The sequence below is a fragment of the Polistes fuscatus genome, unplaced genomic scaffold (assembly GCF_010416935.1).
Source record: "Polistes fuscatus isolate 324 unplaced genomic scaffold, CU_Pfus_HIC Scaffold6, whole genome shotgun sequence".
Taxonomy (NCBI): Eukaryota; Metazoa; Arthropoda; class Insecta; order Hymenoptera; family Vespidae; genus Polistes; species Polistes fuscatus.
In genome coordinates, this window is record NW_025113140.1 from 1,201,874 (window position 1) to 1,222,952 (window position 21,079).

The 21,079-nt window shown below is 33.4% G+C and overlaps 4 protein-coding genes across 5 annotated transcripts; 3 read left to right on the forward strand and 1 right to left on the reverse strand.

Annotated features, from left to right (window-relative positions):
* Positions 1 to 3,025: 3,025 nt before the first annotated feature.
* Positions 3,026 to 5,928, forward strand: LOC122523091 (nucleoporin NUP49/NSP49). The gene is made up of 7 exons (XM_043644656.1): positions 3,026 to 3,361; positions 4,091 to 4,283; positions 4,361 to 4,656; positions 4,739 to 4,789; positions 4,899 to 5,070; positions 5,149 to 5,357; positions 5,439 to 5,928. The coding sequence occupies exons 1-7, from the start codon at positions 3,245 to 3,247 to the stop codon at positions 5,493 to 5,495; spliced, it is 1,095 nt and encodes a 364-aa protein (XP_043500591.1). The 5' UTR covers positions 3,026 to 3,244; the 3' UTR covers positions 5,496 to 5,928.
* Positions 5,929 to 6,377: 449 nt separating this feature from the next.
* Positions 6,378 to 9,606, forward strand: LOC122523201 (uncharacterized transmembrane protein DDB_G0289901-like). The gene is made up of 3 exons (XM_043644855.1): positions 6,378 to 6,473; positions 6,597 to 9,035; positions 9,177 to 9,606. The coding sequence occupies exons 1-3, from the start codon at positions 6,378 to 6,380 to the stop codon at positions 9,528 to 9,530; spliced, it is 2,889 nt and encodes a 962-aa protein (XP_043500790.1). The 3' UTR covers positions 9,531 to 9,606.
* Positions 9,607 to 10,585: 979 nt separating this feature from the next.
* Positions 10,586 to 12,291, forward strand: LOC122523202. The gene is made up of 3 exons (XM_043644857.1): positions 10,586 to 10,621; positions 11,734 to 12,081; positions 12,169 to 12,291. The coding sequence occupies exons 1-3, from the start codon at positions 10,586 to 10,588 to the stop codon at positions 12,253 to 12,255; spliced, it is 471 nt and encodes a 156-aa protein (XP_043500792.1). The 3' UTR covers positions 12,256 to 12,291.
* An 837-nt stretch (positions 12,292 to 13,128) lies between these two features.
* On the reverse strand, positions 13,129 to 20,904 carry LOC122523094 (tetraspanin-9). 2 transcript variants are annotated; one of them, XM_043644659.1, is made up of 5 exons: positions 20,688 to 20,904; positions 15,285 to 15,402; positions 14,265 to 14,456; positions 14,010 to 14,192; positions 13,129 to 13,927 (listed from the first exon to the last, which is right to left on the reverse strand). In XM_043644659.1, the coding sequence occupies exons 2-5, from the start codon at positions 15,345 to 15,347 to the stop codon at positions 13,592 to 13,594; spliced, it is 774 nt and encodes a 257-aa protein (XP_043500594.1). In that variant the 5' UTR covers positions 15,348 to 15,402; positions 20,688 to 20,904; the 3' UTR covers positions 13,129 to 13,591. The 2 variants fall into 2 exon arrangements, with proteins under 2 accessions (XP_043500594.1, XP_043500595.1); XM_043644660.1 differs by lacking the exon at positions 20,688 to 20,904 and adding an exon at positions 15,636 to 16,033.
* Positions 20,905 to 21,079: the final 175 nt, after the last annotated feature.

Consider the following 21,079-nt stretch of genomic DNA (forward strand, 5'->3'; position numbering starts at 1 on the left):
AATTATTTTCAATTATTTTCAATTATATGCAATAAGCAACTCTTATGTGTTTGTAATTTAAAAACAAATATATATATATGTAAGTAATTAATTCATAAATTAAAAAAAAAAAACGTTTTAAATATAAAAATGAAAGAAGAAAGAAAAAGAAAGGTTTCAAACATCCAAACGTGATGATTCTCAAATTGATTTTTGATTGATGAAAATTTTAGTAACACGATCCTTACACGAGTTTATCGATTGATTACCAATTCGTTTTCGTACATTTCGAAAGATATTTTGAAATCAAATTCGACTCACGTATTTCACATACAAAAAAGAAGAAGAATCAGATAAGACCTTAAGGCATATAATAAATCGTGATCGAACATCTCCGGAAATAGAAAACTCGATTTACTGGTCGTTCATCGAACGGTAACGTTCTAAGGTTCAAGAACATTGTCCTCTTTTTCTCTCGGCAAGCTTCTATTTTTATTCATTTTAGTTTTTTTTTTTTTTTTTAACATTTCGTCACAAAGAATAAACATTTTCACGTATCTTACACGTGTCTAGAATTTTTGTCAATACTATTTTAACGATAATTATATACTAAGTAACATCAAAGAAACGAATTGAAAAAGTTTGGTAAAAAGAAAAAGATAAATTTTACACAGGCGACATAAATTATGTTTTATCTTTCGAAAACAATTTTAAAAAAAAGAGGAAAAATGTATTACTCAACATTTTTTCAAAACTAAAAAGAACTTTGCGTGGATGATGATGATGATGATGATGATAATGAAGAGAAAAAAAAACAATATGTCGTGGCTCGAAAATTATTTCGAGGAAGATTCCGAACAACGTGTTTCACGTGAATGGAATAAATGTTTTATTCAAAGAAGAATAAACGTCACCCAGAGTTCGTGTCTCGTTCACACAAAATTTCATGAGTTTGTTTCTTTTTTTTTTTTGATATTCCTCGTTGACCACTTCTTCGTATGCAGAGAACGCGAAACGTCAGAATGACGTTTTTTAATGCAACAACGTGATACACGTGTATAACTGGTTGCCATTCGCCAGGCACCAGTTCAAATTCCAAATAAATATTTTCAGACATTCAACGATACTCGATCGAACAATTTATTAAATAAATGTAATATTTATATAGCTGTAATTATCATTATTAATATATTATTTATTTAATTTTTAATTTTTAATTATGATTATATTTACATTATCATCTTGTAAATTATTATTTTTTTAAATATATGATAATAATTCTGATCGTAATTTTGACTATCGCAAAAGTCGTGGATTTTTATATTAAATGTTAAAAGTGTCATAACATATATATTTATTGTTTGTAATAATTTTAATTCTTCCGAGCGGAACGTACCGTTACTTTGACGAGTATTCTTCTCTGCGATCTCTTAGAATACTTTACGTAAGAATTTTTTTAGTTTGTTTGTTCGTTCTTTCTATAAGAATTGCAACGCGTGATAATTTGTCAGACGTCTATGCTTCTGAAGGATAATAATTACAGTTGTGTACGCTCGAGGCAGAGAAAGTAAAGAACAACAGAAACGATTTTACGTACATGAAATTCTTGTCAATAATGAATTTGAACAATTATCGGATAAATGAGAAAATTTAGGAATGAAACTAATGCAATTTGATTCTTGTAACTTCTCGTAACTTTTGTTGAATAAAATATTTCACGATGATAAATACTAAACACTTTGTTCTTACAAGCAACTAATGTCTAACATTGTAAAAGAACTTGTAATATTCTTATTATTATAAACAATTTTCAAGGTAACATATACATTATGTAAAACGTAAACATTTATTTTATAATTATGTAAATTTATGAAAATTCTTGGACATACATTATTAATGAATCTCATGTACGACTACCGAAGTATTTCGTTTTATTATAATTTGTTGTTAACATAGTACAATCATCATTAAAATTCTAAAGAGCATTTTAAACCGATTGGATAATTATAATATATAAAAATGCAATGATGCGTTTGATTATAATGTAAAAACGTGTACACAAATAATTTTGATTTTTCCATGAAATTTTAACACGACAATGTTTAATTATTATATATTAAAGATTTTTATCTACGAATTGAATAATAAATCTTTGAAATGAAAATTCTAATTACTATTTGAATAATCATGTTTTGTTAAATGAAGATACATAATAATTCATAGTTCCTTGTTAATATTACGTTAAAGGTGTTTTCGTTATATGCATTCGAAAGAAACAGAGTAAAAAATGAATGAGAAGATTAAAATTATCATTCCTTCGAAACGATTGAAGATCAAAAGTCATGTTGCATGAGTTCTCGAATGATTCATCGTGAGATCTTGGAAATCTGTGATTTTTCAATCAAAGACTTTGATCTTCCTCGAGAATTGATTGTATATTTCTTACAAAAAATTACATTTATTTATTCTTGTTAATACTAAACAACAACGCGACAATAAATAAATAAATAAATAAATCAATAAATCAGTTTCTTTCGAGTTCTATGAACTTTCAAAAAATTCAAGTACACAATATGTAAAATAACTAATACAAACGTGTATATGTAAATGTAAATGATAAAAAACATCGAATGAACAAAGAAAGTGTTTTTCCATGAATAAGACGTGACTCAAAGTGGAATATTTTTCCACGATGAAAAATGACGAAAGTAGACAAAAAAAATATTCCAACAAACAATCAATAATCCAATCAATAAAATTCCATCGTTAGAGTGTTAGTAGTAATAAATTTGATCGTCTGAGAAAAATATGCGTTACGCGTATTGTGTCATAGTTCGTATTAGAAATCGGTTAATGTTATTTGGAAAGTTGTTGATTGACGTCAGACAATGGTAATAATAAATGAAAAATATGATGAAATTAAACATCGAAAAACACACACACACACACAAAATAAAAATTTATATTTCAAATGTTGATAACAAATTTATACGAGTAAAATATTAAGAATCCTTATGTGTGTATTAGATTAAAATTTCCCATAAAACTTTCTCCCAGTTCAAAAGTCTATTTCCTTATCCAATAACCAAATCACTTATCTCATTTACATTAAGAAAGGAATGACGATAATTCTGATGGTTTTTGATATACCGTATGTATTTATAGTCGATGTTTCTCCCTCTCCAATGAGTAATAGTTCCCTCTGCTTTTACAAAATCACAGTCGTCAGTCGACAGCAGCCTTAGAAGGTTCATTATAATACAAGATGGCAACGAGTATAGTGAGTGGTAACAGTGTTCTTTTAGTATTCAATCTCGTGTTACTTTGTTTATTCACCAATGCTGATAAAGTCAAAGATATCGTTCAAGAATCATCCGGTGGGGTAAGCAACATTTATAATTATAATATTCATTTAACAAATTTCGACGATATTATTTGGAAAAATAATTATTCAAGTGTCAAATACATCTATATACATCTTTCTTTTATAAAAATTCATTCGAAATATATAACGAATAGAATGAAATCATTTTCAATCCAATTATCAATCAATATTTGACAATCTTATTTCGCATAACTTCCGTTAATAATTTATAAGTATCGAAACGATAAGAAGAAAAAAATATACCTCGAACGAACTTTATTTATCATTCAATCATCCATTTGAGGAAACATTTATTTGCCTTATAATATACTTATAATGACTTGCATTAGTTCGAAAATTTAGACGTAAACTGTTAAGCCATTTAAAAAGAAACTAGTATCTAATCGTCTATACAATATCCGGGCTAAAAAAATATGAACGAGAATGTCGAGCAATTTGAAAATTCTCCTATCGAGTATAATTCTTGCGAAGAATAATTATATTTTATAAATATAATTGTTTCCTAGAAAATGCGCGTTACGACTAATTATATTCCTAAGTTTAAAATAATAATATTTTTATTAATATAATATTAATATTATATATATAATAATAATAATATTTTTTTCTATTTAAATAAAACAACAAGAAAAATATAATAAACCAGCGATAAATAGATATTATTTTGATGCAATACGTTATCATAGATGAATTAAATATATAAACGTATTGAATGTATATTCGCAGTTACCGTTTTTACAATTCACGAATGGCGGTGTACGTTTGAATTTTGCTGGATATCATGCCGAAGCTGGTCTGGGTGGTCTCCTGGATAATTCCAGAACCGGTGGTGGTCTTCACGCGAGTGCTGGGACACCGTTTGGTCCACAAGCATCAGCTGGATTAGGTGGACTCCTTAGCGGTGATAATGCTAACGCGGGTAAAACATTTACAAAATGATTTTGTCAAGAAAATAATTAAAAAAAAGAAAAAAGGATACATGGGTATGGTTGTTAGGTGGTGGATTGTTTGCGCAAGCTGGCCTTGGAAACAATCGACCATCGGCAAGAGCAGGACTCGGGGGAATCTTAGATGGAAGTGGCAGATCCAATCATGCTGCAGCCGGTAGCCTATTCGCTGGTGCTGATCTTGGAAATAACCAACCAGGAGCCCAAGCTGGACTCGGAGGAGTCCTTGGTGGAAATCCTGATACACCTAATGATAATAATGTACCAAATAATACTCCTACGGGTCATACGAACATACAAATCCTCTCTAAATCGGCAACGAAGGGTCACAAAAATCAAAGAGCGGTTAATATTTGATCTATTTTTTCTCTTTTTCAATAAATTTGATCTCGTTTTAATAAAATATTACATAACATTACATTTGTAGATTGACGTTAAAAAAGTTGTAATCAACGAAGCCGTTCCTGAATCAAAATACGTAAGTATATATATATATATATAGATATGCTACTAATAATAATTATAATAATAATAATAATAATAATAATAATAATAATAATAATAATAATAATAATAAATGAATTTAGTCTTCTACAAAATTATATGGAAATTTATATGGTAATGCGGATACGGGTAACGTCAATGGTAAAAATGCAATCGAAAGTGTACAAAATATTCCAGCTGTTGAGCCACGTAGTAATGATGTGGTATCTACGAAAGATGTTGCCGAATCTGAGGCTAATGTAAATGCTGCTGTTGGTGAGGGATACGAATTTTTTAATGAAAATTGTTAATAGATTTTCTAACGAACTAAACTAATTAATTATGTTACATCAGGTAACAGTTTTAGGTCAGCGCAAGAACAACCATTTATTAGTCGTTGGAACTTAAGAAAAAGACTTCGTGGTGGTCCATTAAGAAAACAAGTCTCCGTCAAAGTATCCGAAAAAGAAATCTCCCAAGTAAATGGTGATGCTGACAGTAACGTCAGTTATGTTAGCACGAAAAATAACAAACCTGGATCCTTGTACGATGACATTTTTAATGTAAGCTTATTGTTAGTTTTGTTTATTTTAATTGTTGTTAAATCTGTTTCGATACTGAAATACGTTTGGTGTTTCTTTCAGATACCAATTTCAGCGTTAACGGCGGTTAATCAATTACTCAACAATAATGCCGGTTAAGGAAACAGCACGATATTATTATTATTATATATTATATCATTTGTACCTTTTATTACATCATTAATACTTTTTGTTATTGATATACTATTAGGAATAATTTTCGTAGCAAGAATGAGACGTGCATATATGTGGGTGCGTTCGTTTTTTTATTTTTATTATTATTATTATTACTATATTCCGCAGTATTCATTCGTCGATCGCTTTTTATTCAAAACAATGGATCCGTTAGGTTAGATTGCTTTCGTGCGAATTTTATGATCTATTATTGATTAATTTTAATTTTTGTATACAGTATTTTTTAATATGTCCATTTACATATATATATGTATAATAATTATTTTTCCATTATATTTACTATTGTCGAATGTTTTAATTATTCATCGAATTCTGTAATTTCCGAGCAACACTCAATAAAAGTAATCGTCAATGGTAATTATTATAAATATATATTTATGAGAATTTTTCAAAACTAAAATTGTTTCCTTATTGGCAGTGGAAATTTGACACGGCCAAAGTACTTACATGTATATACCAATAATTCATTACAAGCATATGTAACAAACAACAAAACTCTACCCTGTGTTTGTTATATCATTAAAGATAATACGTTAAGCTAATAACAAGGACGAATAAATTAACCGTATCGCTAAAGATGGCTACGAATTTAGTAGAGAAAAACAATGTATTTACTTATTGTTAAACTGAGCAATTATTTTAATATCTTTTCAATGTGATAAGCAACAAAGAGGGCATTTTAAATACCCGGAAGAAATCTTATAATTGGAGGATCTTTCGGTTTCGGTTCACTTTTGCATAACGACTCGTTACGAACAGTTAGAAAAAAGGAAACGGTGCTGAAAACGGAGGAAGACCATGGCAAAGATGGGAAAGTTCATCTATACGTTATTATTCCTATTCATTTCGGCAAACCTCGTATTAGGTCTACCTAGTAGACTTCAAAATTTGAGAAATAGAAGGGTAAATATTAAGAAAAATAAAATAATAATCTAAAAATATAAAAAGACGATCATACAATTAACATCTAGGACTTATATTCGTAGAAAAATATATTTGACATATATCCTTGATTTTTTATTCCAGTCAGCCGATGAACAAGATAGCAACAAACAATCAAGTAACTCTATTTCAAATCTACTTAACGGTTTAGGATCCTCTATTTCTGTGGGTAAAAACCCTAATAAAGGAGGGCATCTCATACATAGAGGTCATCATGGTATAAACGTACATATACCATTACCGATACTTGGAGGCTCTGATAGTTCTGAGGAAAAAGGAGGCGAAAGCTCAGAAGGATCTAGCTCCAGCTGGGGCTCCAGTGGAAGTTCAGGAGGACATGCTTCTATTGGAATCGGGGGAGGATCTGGCTCTAGTGGAGGCTCGAGTGGATCTGGCTCTAGTGGAGGCTCGAGTGGATCTGGCTCCAGTGGAGGCTCGAGTGGATCTGGCTCCAGTGGAGGCTCGAGTGGATCTGGCTCCAGTGGAGGCTCGAGTGGATCTGGCTCCAGTGGAGGCTCGAGTGGATCTGGCTCCAGTGGAGGCTCGAGTGGATCTGGTTCCAGTGGAGGCTCGAGTGGATCTGGCTCCAGTGGAGGCTCGAGTGGATCTGGCTCCAGTGGAGGCTCGAGTGGATCTGGCTCCAGTGGAGGCTCAGATGGATCTGGCTCCAGTGGAGGCTCAGGAGGATCTAGCTCCAGTGGAGGTTCAGGAGGAGATGGTTCTATTGGAATCGGGGGAGGATCTAGCTCCAGTGGAGGCTCAGGAGGACATGGTTCTATTGGAATCGGGATAGGATCTGGCTCTAGTGACGGTTCAGATGGATCCGGCTCAAGTGGAAGCTCAGGAGGATCTGGCTCAAGTGGAAGCTCAGGAGAATCTGGCTCAAGTGGAAGTTCAGGAGGATCTGGCTCAAGTGGAAGCTCAGGAGAATCTGGCTCAAGTGGAAGCTCAGGAGAATCTGGCTCAAGTGGCAGCTCAGGAGGATCTGGCTCAAGTGGAAGCTCAGGAGGATCTGGCTCTAGCGACGGTTCAGATGGATCTAGCTCCGGTGGAGGCTCAGGAGGATCTAGCTCCAGTGGAAGTTCAGGAGGACATGGTTCTGTTGGAATCGGGGGAGGATCTAGCTCCAGTGGAGGCTCAGGAGGAGATGGTTCTATTGAAATCGGGGGAGGATCTGGCTCTAGCGGCGGTTCAGATGGATCTGGCTCTAGCGGCGGTTCAGATGGATCTGGTTCAAGTGGAGGTTCAGGAGGATCTAGCTCCAGTGGAGGTTCAGGAGGATCTAGCTCCAGTGGAAGCTCAGGAGGATCTGGCTCTAGCGACGGTTCAGATGGATCTGGCTCAAGTGGAAGCTCAGGAGGATCTGACTCCAGTGGAGGCTCAGGAGAATCTGGCTCCAGTGGAAGTTCAGGAGGATCTGGCTCCAGTGGAGGCTCAGGAGAATCTGGCTCCAGTGGAGGCTCAGATGGATCTAGCTCCAGTGGAGGCTCAGGAGGATCTAGCTCCGGTGGAGGCTCGGGAGGATCTAGCTCCAGTGGAAGTTCAGGAGGACATGGTTCTGTTGGAATTGGAGGAGGATCTAGCTCCAGTGGAGGCTCAGGAGGAGATGGTTCTATTGAAATCGGGGGAGGATCTGGCTCTAGCGACGGTTCAGATGGATCTGGTTCAAGTGGAGGTTCAGGAGGATCTAGCTCCAGTGGAGGCTCAGGAGGATCTGGCTCCAGTGGAGGTTCAGGAGGATCTAGCTCCAGTGGAGGTTCAGGAGGATCTAGCTCCAGTGGAGGTTCAGGAGGATCTGGCTCCAGTGGAGATTCAGATGAATCTGGCTCAAGTGGAAGCTCAGGAGGATCTGGTTCAAGTGGAGGTTCAGATGGATCTGACTCCAGTGGAGGATCACATGGATCTGGCTCCAGTGGAGGCTCAGGAGGATCTAGCTCTAGCGGCGGTTCAGATGGAACTAGCTCCGGTGGAGGCTCAGGAGGATCTAGCTCCAGTGGAAGTTCAGGAGGAGATGGTTCTATTGGAATCGGAGGAGGATCTAGCTCCAGTGGAGGCTCAGGAGGAGATGGTTCTATTGTAATCGGGGGAGGATCTGGTTCCAGCCATGGCTCAGGAAGTTCTGGCTCTAGCCATGGATCAGGAAGTTCTGGTTCTAGCCATGGATCAGGAAGTTCTGGTTCTAGCCATGGATCAGGAAGTTCTGGTTCTAGCCATGGATCAGGAAGTTCTGGTTCTAGCCATGGATCAGGAAGTTCTGGTTCCAGCCATGGATCAGGAAGTTCTGGTTCTAGTCATGGATCAGGAAGTTCTGGTTCCAGCCATGGATCAGGAAGTTCTAGTTCCAGCCATGGATCAGGAAGTTCTGGTTCCAGCCATAGCTCAGGAAGTTCTGGTTCCAGCCATAGCTCAAGTGGATCTGGCTCCAGTGGAAACAATTCACATAACGGAATTACAGTATCGGGTAATAACGGCGATACGTCCTTGTTTTCATTTTTGGGTGGTCTTTTATCTTCTGTATTGCATGTACGTATTAGTTATTATTTGCAATTTATTCGTTTGTTGTAAAAAAACCATAACTTTAGGTATCATTAGTAATGCTGATTTTTATATCTCTTGCCTTTTTGTTATGTTCTTAATTATAAACTGTTTTCTTTTCTTTTTCAGATGCCATATAACGTAGTATCCGGTCTGTTAAGGATGGTATTGAATTTGGTCTCTTCGATTCTTTCTAGTGTACGTGGCCTTGTAGGATCTCTGCCAGGTCTCGTTAGATCTATTTTATCCGGAGTTTGGCATCTTTTATCCACTATACTCTCATTACCAGTATCCCTAGTTTCAGGCATATTCCATCTTGTATCCAGTCTCCTTTCAGGCACCCTTAATCTAGTTGTAGGATTGTTAGAATTTATCATAGATGCAGTTCTTGGGTTGATCCGTATGATTTTACCTGTATCGGTATCATCATCGGTGTCATCAACGGTAAAGGCAGTGTTACCACGATTTATACACGTACATTAAGCTTGATTTCTTTTTAAATGCTAATAGAAAAAGTCTAATTTATCTTTTTCAGTTATATGTAAAATAAATAGAAACGTTAAACAACATTATACAATGAAAATATAACTAATGAACATTTATTTAATATTAATTATTTACCTTTTAACAATCGATCATATTTATCTAAAAATCCACGAATAATAAATTTAAATAAAGATCTTGTTTGTATGGTTATAGTAAAATATTAACACAAAATGAGTTTGCTTTCATCATGAGAGCATTAATTCTAAAGGGAAAGTAACCAAGTTTCGTAAGAGTACATCGAGTCCGTTGGCAACCATCTGTGCTTCGTCAGTCAATGTGTGAACCTCGTCAGGGTCGGAAGCATAATTAAATGGTAGTCATTATTTAATTCGTAACAATCAAGTTCGTTTAGATTATTTACATGCTCGTTCAACGTTCCGCATTTAAAGTGTCAAAATATACGATTGTCTCATTAAACAATAATTCAGCGTGAAATCAAATGAATTTATAATTTTATTCGATGTTGAGAAAAATTATTTAATTGTTGTTTATTGTTTTCCCTTATACATACAAGTCTTCTCGAACTTATCGTTAAATAATCGTACAATTATTTTTCAAACGATCGTTTCTAACTTCCATTTTCGTTCTTTTTATTTGAAACGAAAAATTGAAACGACAGGTGGAAAATATGTAAGCAAGGAAAAGTTGCTGCAATCATTTTTATGAATTAAAAACTTTTATTATTATCATTAATCTATTTGTATTATCAAATACAAATGTTAACTGTTTATTTTTGAATCAAAGTTATCATAAAACTTTAACGAATATCTTTATTCAATTTAGATTTCTCGTAATATTGAAATGATTAGAATTGTAATTTGATTTTCAGTAGCAGTGATTTGAATCGATTAAGATTCCCCGTTCAAAAGATAATGTTGCATTTTTCGATTGTCGTATTAATCATTGCGTTTCTCGCTACGTCGTATTGTCATCCGATAGAAGAACCGACGAAATTTCTTCTGAACACCAACAAGGATTCTAACGTAGAAAATATGCAAAAACCAGCATCGAAATTGGAACAAGCACAAGTAAGATATATATATATTACATTATCGTAATAAAAAAATAATAATTACAAATTTATACGTATTTTCGTATAATTGAATATCATCGATCGTCATCCGACAAAAATAATTGCATGCAATAATTATGTTATCAGTATAATACGTGATTGAAATTGCAACAAGCTTCGAGTCATTTATATAGTACGTTATCGTAATAAAAATAATAATCAAAAATTTGTGATCATTTATATATTGCAATAATAATTATTTTATAGTATCGCACACGATCGATAACGAATGATTTGAAATAACGAAATGAAATCGTTCAAGATCACGTATGCGAAAATTTCAATATTTATCGAAATACGACAAAAAAGAAACTAAAAAAAAAAAAAGGAAAAAAAAAACGTAGGAGAAATCTTTGGCGTTGTTCTTTTACGATTCGAGTTTCTAATCGATATTGGTGGCACACTTTTGCTTTCTCCTTTAATCCGTCCTCCCGTTTTTCTTCGCCCACTTTTTCTCTGTCTTCGAATTTTCTTTTTTCTTTTTTTCTTTTTTTTCATTTCAAAAATATGTTCGACACTGAATTTTTGTAGGAATTGTTATTTCGAATTGGCGACGCAATAAGAATTGCCAGAGGAAAATTTGTTAACGCTATTACGTTGGCCAGAAACAACATTGTCTATCGAATTGAGGTAATAATAGTAAAAACAAACGACAAAAAAAAAAAACAAAATATTTAAATTGGATGTTAAAAAAAAAAGAAAAAAAAAAGGAGAGAAAAAGATAAATATCCTTAAGAATAATAATAATGATAGCAATTGACCGCATTCCATATTAATAATTTGTACCTTTGGATATTGCAATGAAAAAAAGTTATTTACCGGATCGTGCAACTACTTCTTTACCTTTATTTCGTAACATTTGACAACGTATTTTTAATCTATATGCGTACTTTTAATTATTATTACCAATTATTGAGAAGGTTAGACAGACACAAACGAAAGGTTGGCTTCTATTTTTATAATATGTAAATTATTATCGTCACGATTATTATTCTCATTTTATTTTCATACAATTTATGATAACGCAACATTGTTCTCGTTTTTTTTCTTTTTTTTCTTTTTTTTCAGAAAAGAACTGCAAACGACGTGGCTTCGAATATCAGGGAAAAATCGAATTTCTTTGACGAAGGAACAGAATCCTTGGAATCCCTTCGTTATCCTCCTAGCATATTTTCTGCCATTACTGCGAGAAGTCGTGAAACTGTTCATTTAGAAAACGAATCCGAACAATCTTTGGCTGAGAAAACATTGACGTTGCCGTTTAACGATTTGTTCATTAATTTTTTCAATCCGACACCATTAGTGGATCGAATAAAAGAAGAGGAGAAGTATGGTAACACGGGAAGCAATGCTATTGGAAGAACATTGGTTAACGGTTACGAAAGTTTCAGTAATTTTTTGAACTCTGCGATCAACGTGAGTAATCAATTTTAACAATTTATCTCTTTAATATTATTCCCATAAGAGATTATTGTTATTAACGCGTCCCTTTTTTATTTACAGTCAGCGCAAAATTTGAAGAAAACCGTGGGAAATAATGTTATCGACGCGTTGAATCATTTTGGTGGGAAATTGGTTGGACTTCAATAAGTTAACAAAATTAAATTGAAAAGAAAAAAAAAAAAAGGAAAATGGTACGAGTCGGTATAATGGGAAAAACAATTTGTTGAAAGATTTAATTTTAACGTTGTTGTATTTATAATTCAAGAAAATTATGCGTTTTATCGCGCGATTTTTACGCTTATTTTCGATAATAAACGAGACGTTCGTATACTTTTTTTTTATTATTAAATAAAACGATAGAAAAGAAAAAAGAAAAGAAAGAAACAACATTAATTTTTGGCCTGACTAAAGGAAATTCGGAGAGAGTAACGATATAGAAATTGAAATATTTTCTAATCGTTTCTCGCACGTGACTATTATTTTTCTAACAATAAAATATTGTCGTAAGCTCGCAGGAACGTATACGTTGTTAAATATATTAATAAAAAAAAAATAAAAATAAAAAAAAAATACAATATACATAATATATTAAATATATCAATGAAAACGAAACGAGAAATCCTATTCACGCTTTAAGCAAACTATTATATTATATATCCTAGATAATTATTAATGATATTATAAATAAATAAAATTTCAGGCATCATTCTCTAAGAAAATTAAAGCTAAACGAACCTAGTTGTTTTTTTTTTTAGCTCGAAAGGAGCCTCGATCAAAAGAATATATATTTATATACATTTATATATATATATATTTAATATATTTTCTACAGTCCTATATCGCACACACACATACATTTGTGCATATATATATATATAAATAATTTAAATAATTTTCTAAACATTAGTTTTTAATTTTCCCCATCTTAAATACATCGTAATAATTTAACAATAAATTCAACTTCCTATTTAAATGCCTATTAAAATAATATTTTAAATTGAAACTACACATACAATTACATTCATTGATTAATGAATTCTTTATTTGCGTTGGATATATGTCGAGAAATAAAAATATGTACAAATTGTATACATATATGTACGTATATGTGTGTATGTGTGTGTGTTAGGACTGTAAAAAATGGGAACGAAATGTTGAAAATCTTTCTTTAGAAACATCACGAACGAGTAAGACGAAATTAAACGAAGGAAAAAATAATCTCGAATATATAATGTGAAATAAATAATTTTCTCTTCTGTTAATTCTCTTCGTCTTATAGTCTCGTGCACATTCGTTCCTGGTAAAAAGTGTAACGATATCGATGATCTTAAATTATATCGATGGTCAATTAAAGATCAAAATCGATAGTCAACCGTGAATCGAAATACAATCGAGGATTCGATTCTCTAACAAAAACAAATTGTATTTTTTATTTTTCGTTTGGATCTTAGAGGCTATTCTCTTCTAAGATCCAACGGAAATTCTAGGTATTCGTAGTATCGTAACTCTTGTAAGTGTGAGATGATTTCTTTTGCCTGACCGTACAGAAAAGTATCATACTTGCTACTTGTCCGAATAATTGAAGAAAAGCTACGACCAATCCGACAGTACCAACAACGTGTAACCTGGTAACCAACCACATTTGTATGGCCGATGCACAACCTTCCTTGTACCAAAGTTCTTTTTTCGTTCCTTCGGGATCTAATCTACCACAATACCTTTCTCGTTGTATGCAACAAGAATCTGGTACACGATCTTCCGTTGGCCACGCATTAATTTGATACCAATCGGTATAGTCTCGTACACCGCAACAATGAAACTGCAATCAAACATTGATAGAAATATTTGTTCATTTGTTTGTTTCATTCAAATTCGTCAGATGTTGTTAAATTATTTATTACTTCGGTGTGTATGTGATCCCATACGGCAGGTAAGGTACCAGGTTCCCTGGTTAAATTGTAATGCCTTTCGATACCAAATAATAATTCTTCTTTAAGGCTCTTAGCAAGATGCTCGCGAAATATAAAAGCGAGTGTACCGAGCATGAATTCAGCCAGGAACATCAATATGACCAAACTGAAGTACTAAAATCAAACGACAGATAATTATATATTTATTTGAAATGTCATTATCTCTTACAGTTTATATAAACTCACCGTGATCAGCATGCATCTCGATTGGAACCAAGCTCCGCAGCATCCGAAGAAAGCAATAACAAATGTAACGCATCCTGCAGCTAATAGCAAGGAATCGGCAGATGCGAAACTGTATTGTGGTACCAAAGTTGTGTATCCCGAGTATGCCAATCGCAACCAAAGGCCAGCACCCAAAATTCCGCAAGCGCATAACTGTAAAGATTAATTATGATAGCGATCGAATGATTTCTTTTGTTTTTTGTTTCTTTCCAATCGATACATGTCCAATTAAAATTTTCCTTGGAATAATATTATAATAATATTTATAATTATTTTACGTGAACGTATTATTTCGAAGATGAAGGGGGGAGGGGGAAAGGTAATGGGAAGGGTCGTGGTTGCAAAAAAAAAAAAATACAATTTTATAGAACGTAACTCGTACGGAAAAAAAAATATATTTCTCGTCGGTAAACCGAACAAATTGGCGTGGATTATCGTCGTCATCATCGTCTACTTAGATGATACCGTAAGTTCATAGCTCATAGAGCACACAGTAGGGTTCAACGTCCCGTTTAGAGAGTAGTCTCTCCCTACCCTTGTTCTCGTAACAAATGTTTCGTAAAGTGGCAATAAATTCGAGAGAGAGAGAAAGAGAGAAAGAGAGAGAGAGAGAGAGGCCGGAAAAGTGCATTGGAATGTGCAACGAGTTAAATGTACAATTGCTCGGTATAATCCTAACTTGGTAAGTATCATTCGTCGTTGACTTTTTATTTTTTTTCTTCCCTCCCCCGTTTCCCCCGTTCGATCACCGAATCGAATTTTTGTCGGTCACCGTGTATACGCGACTCGCATATACAATTTCTAAACTTTCGATACAAAATTCTTTGGCAAATAAGAGGAGAAAAAAAATATCCCGTTAGCGGGTCAAGTTTTGTGAGTTAATGTAACTACTAAAAAGAAGGACAAACGAGGAAGAATTTATTTACGTGTATGTTATATATATATATATGTATGTATGCGTGTGTATATTACTACACATACCCATATGAGAACGTTGAGGGAACAGAAGACGTGCCTAATGCACGTGTATCCTGTGCGGCCCATGATACAATCCCACCTCCTTCGAGTTCCTCCGATGGGGGGGAACTGGCAGTGTTTCCTAGAAAATTCAAACAGAAGGATGAAGGATAATACACCAACGATATCTTCTTTACCACTTTAACTGGAAACAATTGGATATAATCTATCCCGATGTAAAAACAAACCACCTCCCTCCTCCCCACCCCATAAATATCGGACGACGTTTCAAACGTTATTTCTTTTCGCATTCCTTCTCTTTTTTTATTTTATTTCATTTTATTTGTTTATTAAAATTATATCTCTTGCATATACCTCGGGGATTAATAAAGGAATATTTAATCTGTAATAAACGTTCGATAACTACTCGGTCGTTTTTTAAATACATCGATCGAGATATATTTTTGATTACGTTTGAATGAAAATTTTAAAATATACGAATTGAAATAGAAAAATATTGAATTCGAATTAAGAAACAATATCGCGAACGCGAGATAAATGATCCAAGACACGTTGTCGATGGTCGTTGTTGTTGCATAATAATCAATGAAGAAACAATAGTAGCGAACATTAATAACAAAACACAAGTGATCCGATCCGATCCACGACGGACGAGGATCCGTTCCGTAATGTGTCCGGGACCAAACTCGATACGATTGACTCTCCGGCCCCGGTGGTGGGCCCCTTCTAGGTCCCCTAACGGGACACACCGCAGACACGGCCTCTCACCTATACAACGCGCTTTTACAATCGCGATCACGGGTATTGAGATCGTTTTGATTCGTAACAGGAGGGAAAATAGGAAGGGGGGAAGGGGAGGATGGGTGGGAGGGTGGGTGGTTGGTTGGTTGCACGGTGGTGTCAACTTCGAAGGGTATCCACCATTGGAGGTCGAACCTACGTCATTTTTCCTATAAGTACTCCTCCTCCTCCTCCTAGAAAAGTAGATAGAATGACACATGGAATGATTTAAAAAAAAAAAAAAAAAACAAGTAAATCAAGGCGTAAACAATACGCGTGTCGGACTAGAAATTATTTCCTTCCTTCTTTTTTTTTATCCTTTCACACTCGATACCCTAATTGTGGTGAAAAGAAAAAAAGAAAAAATAAGAATAACTTTGTTAAAATAAAAAGTGATTACAAAATTTAAATATAATGATACGTTATGGTTGCGAAAGTAACTAATTAATTAATTCATTCATTCATTCATTCCTGACATTCTCAGACCACTCGAATCATTTTTATTTTTATCCGAAGTTACGGCAGAAACCACGTATCAACGTGTAATTTTTATTTCCGTTTCTACAACACACACACACACACACACACGCATGGTGTATATATTATAGTTGTATTTTTATTGGAATTTTTTTAATTCTTTTTTATGAATGATCTTTTTAATTCGTATAAATAATATACGAATTTTATTCGTACGATTTGTAAAGATTTCATCGAATTATTGAAAGTTTTCACTCGATGAGGAAGCAACCATGCGGATTATCGTACTCTCTAATCGTATCTCGAAGAAAAACACGGCTTGCTCGATTTACACAGTGTATCATCTTTCTCTCTTTCTCTTTCTCTCGGTGAATAGACACTTTAATAACTTCTAATCCAATTCTTGCGATCAACGATCGTGGCCGACGAACTTTACGGATCCTCCTCTTTCTCTTTTTATTAGAAACTATACGAATTATATATTTGCATACACACACACACACACATACACTTATTCAAACACACACACATACACATATTCCATCTGTAACTAAATACGCGATGATCCGATCAAAGAATTAAACGAGGTGGAGGAGGAGGAGGAAGAGGAAGAAGAAGAAGAAGAAGCAACGTAGGAAGTTTCTCGTTGAGTTAAAACACGAGATAGAATAAGATAGTAAGAGACAGATATATGTATAGAAACTTTTACCTTGGAATATGTATTTACAATTCATTCGTATGCGTTTCTATGTATGTGTGTATGTGTGTACTTACGCGTATACTCATACATACGTGCATCATTGAAAACGCATATGAAAAAGCGCGGGAAACAAATCCTTCGTTGAATCGAATTACGAGCTTTTGACCACGTGCTTCTTGACATTTCTATATTCGCGATTTTAATTGAAGATATATATGTAATATTGCTTTTTTTTCTTCTTCTTTCTTATTCCTTCTTTTAATTTCATAAATCTCTCTTTCGCTATCTCTTTATCATTTAACTTATTTTTCTCTTACCTATTTCATTTACGAATACGTAAATATTACAATCGTTATCTTTCTTGAATAATATTGATTCTCCTTATCTCAAAAACTCTCTAACATTAATCGGATTCATCGTCGCATTCATTTCTCGTCTAACAGTTGCCGTTTAAAAATATACCAATTGCTGGATATTCCTTTTTTCGCATACATTAAAAAACAGAAGAGAGAATAAATATTATATATATATATGTTACAAATAAATGATAAGAAACTGATTGATTAATGACGTTAACAGAAATATTCTTAAACGAGTTATTAAAACGTAACGTTCCCTTGAAATGAAATTCTTCATTAGATACTTTACTTTGATTAAATTACAATTTAACAATAATTATAATGATAAATATTATCGAAACCAATCGATATTTATCTATACTCAATTATAAAAATACCTATCATCTAATACCAATTATGGTATACTAATTATAAATTCATAAATTATCATAAGTAGGTGTATAATCATTTATTTCGTAGCTGATTAAAACAACAACGTGGGTTTTTCGTATCCTTTTAAAAAACAGGTGAACGGAGAGGGGGCAAAGAAGCTTTTCGATAAGCAAGCAAAATGTTGATACGTATGTGTATGCATGTACATGTGTATATGTGTGTGTGTGTGTGTGTGTATATATCGTACGAGGGCGTTAATCGTACTTGAAATCAATTCGCTCGAGGGAAATGGAACCGCAGAAGCGAGTACGCTAATGAACGTAGAAGAGAGTTACGAGGGGGCGTAAAAACGGTCCCCCTGCCATGACTTCCTGCCAATTGCGGACAATTTGCGATCATCTATGATCTCCCCGTACCCCGTCACCCCGTTAAACCGGTGTGGATGGTGCCTAAACGTAAGAGAGATAACGCGACACGATTTTCTTCTCTCTCTCACTCTCTCTTTATTCATCTTTCACTCTCACTTCTCTTTCTCTATCCACGTTATTGCATATTAGCAACATTTAACACGACCTACGACGTGCTTACAATTTCCCACGTGACGTAATCACAAAAAGTGAGTATTAATAATTAGTATTAGTGTATTAGTATACATAATAAAGATTATTCAAAATAATGAGTAAATATAATATTAAGAGTATATCTTCATTACAAGGATTATCATCTCGTTATTTTTATCTTATTTCGAGGTAACATCGAATTGGATAAATCAATTCTTCTTATATAAATTTCTATGCGTATATATATATCATATTACATAGCTCATAATTAATTGAATGATCGTCTTGGTATGGTAACGATGAGATAATATGCGAACGTACGTTTTTGGTCCCTCCCACGTAGAGGAAAATAAAAAGAAAAAAAGACAAAAAAAAAGAAAAAAAAAAAGAAAGAGATAGTCTTAACGGTGCATGCAAGTATCGGGAACAAAGGGCCCGGCACATTTATCAACGCGACATCATTTAATTCCACACGGCTTGTACGTGATCGGTTTCTCGAACGAGGGATTATATTTAAAGGGGTTATCGTTCATACGTGTACGTATACATACTTATATACGTGTATGCGTATGTAATACACCGAATAGACGAAATATTTTTCCTTAGAAAAATCTTTTTCCAATCGCTTTCAAAAAATATTGATGTATGTTTATTACTTATGGGATATTTTTATTAGAATACGGAAAGACTAATCGTGTTTTATTCTTCTTTTTGATAAGAACGTGTTTCACACACCGTCACTTCTTATTAACACTTGGCTTGTAATATAGTTATATATATTATTATTATTATTATTTTCTTTCCCACGAGCGTGTTGGAAATGGGAAAGAATAATCGTGAAATAATAACAATACTATTCTAGGCAATTTAATAAACGGGGGGTGTTTTAAAGTCGATTGTATTCGTTCGAAATTTCGTCCCCCATGGGAAGAGAAATCGAGTACGTACTTCTACTCTTTATATATATATGTATATGTATATGTATACATACGTGTATTCATTTTTCGCACGATCAATTTAATCATGATCGTCCGAGAAATATTCTTAGATGTATATATACTTTCTTTATTTTTTTTTATATTCTTTTTTCAATTCTAGAAACTTTGTGATCTTTCCAAACGATTAACACTTTCATATTATTTCTTTTTATTCTAATCAACAATCAACAAAAATTCTAATCGAAACAACAAGTGTTTGGTTTTTCTTGTTTTTTCTTTTTCTGTTTTCAAATAATAAATCGGTTCACGTTTCATTAAGTTCGTTATAGTAGAAATATTTTAAAAAGAGAAAAAAAAAATAAAAAATCGTTTCATCTTTATCTAACAGACAACATTTTTCATCCCAGTGTTTCACATTAACTTCATTATGAGCTTCAACGGGAGATCGTTATCATCGTGTATAATAATGCACGTAGTCGAGTTTTCTTACGTAACTGTGTCCACCAACCGGAAGAAAATATCCAGTACGTGGATATTATTTTTTTTTGGTTTTTTTTTTTTCTAAACAAGCGTATATGTATATACATTTTTATCTGTTTTTTTTTGTGTGTATGCAAGAAGGAGAAAAAAAATGATCACAACGAAGTAGAAGAAGAAGAAGAAGAAGAAGAAGAAGAAGATAACAGATAAAAATAAAAGTCATTAAAATCGTTAAGGAAAAAGATAAATGTAAATGAAAATGTGTAATCGATGAAACGAGAACTTTTGTTATACCTCCCAGAACAAGAAACGAATCGTTTTGCATATAAAAAAAGCTTCTCTTAGAAAAGAACGAACAGTATGATGCGTATACTTGCATACATGCATACGCGTGCATTGGAATTCGTGATGCAATCGGGTAATCGTATATACGAACATGCATTACCCATATCACTGGATATAATATCGAAAGTGAATCGCGAATTAATTAACAAACAAAAAGAAAAAGAGAACAAAAAATAATAATAACAATAATAATATCGTCGCGATCGTTAATAAATTTATTATCAAATATATTGATAAACAATAAAAGAAAAAACATGATTTTTCGTTAGAAGTATTAATTCGAGTAATATCGAAATTCAAGTTACCGATAATCTCGTTCTTTTGATTAAAGGCGCGAAAATATGATTTATCCTTTTATAATATTTGATCTATGATGAGATATTATAACAACTTACGGATCGTTAAGAGAATAGATCTAGACGAGACGTTTTCCTCTCAATTAAGATTTGTCAAATACAAATTCTGCTTTTTACTTTTTTCTTCCTCGCGAATCACTAAAGCTTCTTCATGGATGCTGCAGTCAAAAGTCGAGTACTGTTTCGAGTACGCGAATCGACTGCAGACAAAACGTTATAACAGAATTCTCCTAGCACACATATCCGTTCTCCATCCTCTCATTTCTGAGATCAGTTTCGAAACAGTTGCCCCATCTGATGGCGATCTAAAGAATTTACTTTCGTAGTAAAAACAATGATCTAAATAGATCACATTGATCATTATCCAAAATTTAATCTTAATTTTTTTTTTTTTTAATTAATTATCTCTTAGATAAAATAATGATATATAC

Excerpts from the sequence above, each read along its gene's own strand:
- LOC122523094 (XM_043644659.1), bottom strand. The coding sequence starts at position 15,347 with ATGGGCCGCACAGGATACACGTGCATTAGGCACGTCTTCTGTTCCCTC. Across the intron at positions 14,457-15,284 it reads CCCTCAACGTTCTCATATGG|TTATGCGCTTGCGGAATTTT; the intron begins GTATGTGTAGTA and ends TAATCTTTACAG. Across the intron at positions 13,928-14,009 it reads GGGATCACATACACACCGAA|TTTCATTGTTGCGGTGTACG; the intron begins GTAATAAATAAT and ends GTTTGATTGCAG.
- LOC122523202 (XM_043644857.1), top strand. The coding sequence starts at position 10,586 with ATGCAAAAACCAGCATCGAAATTGGAACAAGCACAA. Across the intron at positions 10,622-11,733 it reads CGAAATTGGAACAAGCACAA|AAAAGAACTGCAAACGACGT; the intron begins GTAAGATATATA and ends CTTTTTTTTCAG. Across the intron at positions 12,082-12,168 it reads TTTTGAACTCTGCGATCAAC|TCAGCGCAAAATTTGAAGAA; the intron begins GTGAGTAATCAA and ends TTTTATTTACAG.
- LOC122523091 (XM_043644656.1), top strand. The coding sequence starts at position 3,245 with ATGGCAACGAGTATAGTGAGTGGTAACAGTGTTCTTTTAGTATTCAAT. Across the intron at positions 3,362-4,090 it reads TTCAAGAATCATCCGGTGGG|TTACCGTTTTTACAATTCAC; the intron begins GTAAGCAACATT and ends GTATATTCGCAG. Across the intron at positions 4,284-4,360 it reads CGGTGATAATGCTAACGCGG|GTGGTGGATTGTTTGCGCAA; the intron begins GTAAAACATTTA and ends TATGGTTGTTAG.
- LOC122523201 (XM_043644855.1), top strand. The coding sequence starts at position 6,378 with ATGGGAAAGTTCATCTATACGTTATTATTCCTATTCATTTCGGCAAAC. Across the intron at positions 6,474-6,596 it reads AAAATTTGAGAAATAGAAGG|TCAGCCGATGAACAAGATAG; the intron begins GTAAATATTAAG and ends TTTTTATTCCAG. Across the intron at positions 9,036-9,176 it reads TTTTATCTTCTGTATTGCAT|ATGCCATATAACGTAGTATC; the intron begins GTACGTATTAGT and ends TTTCTTTTTCAG.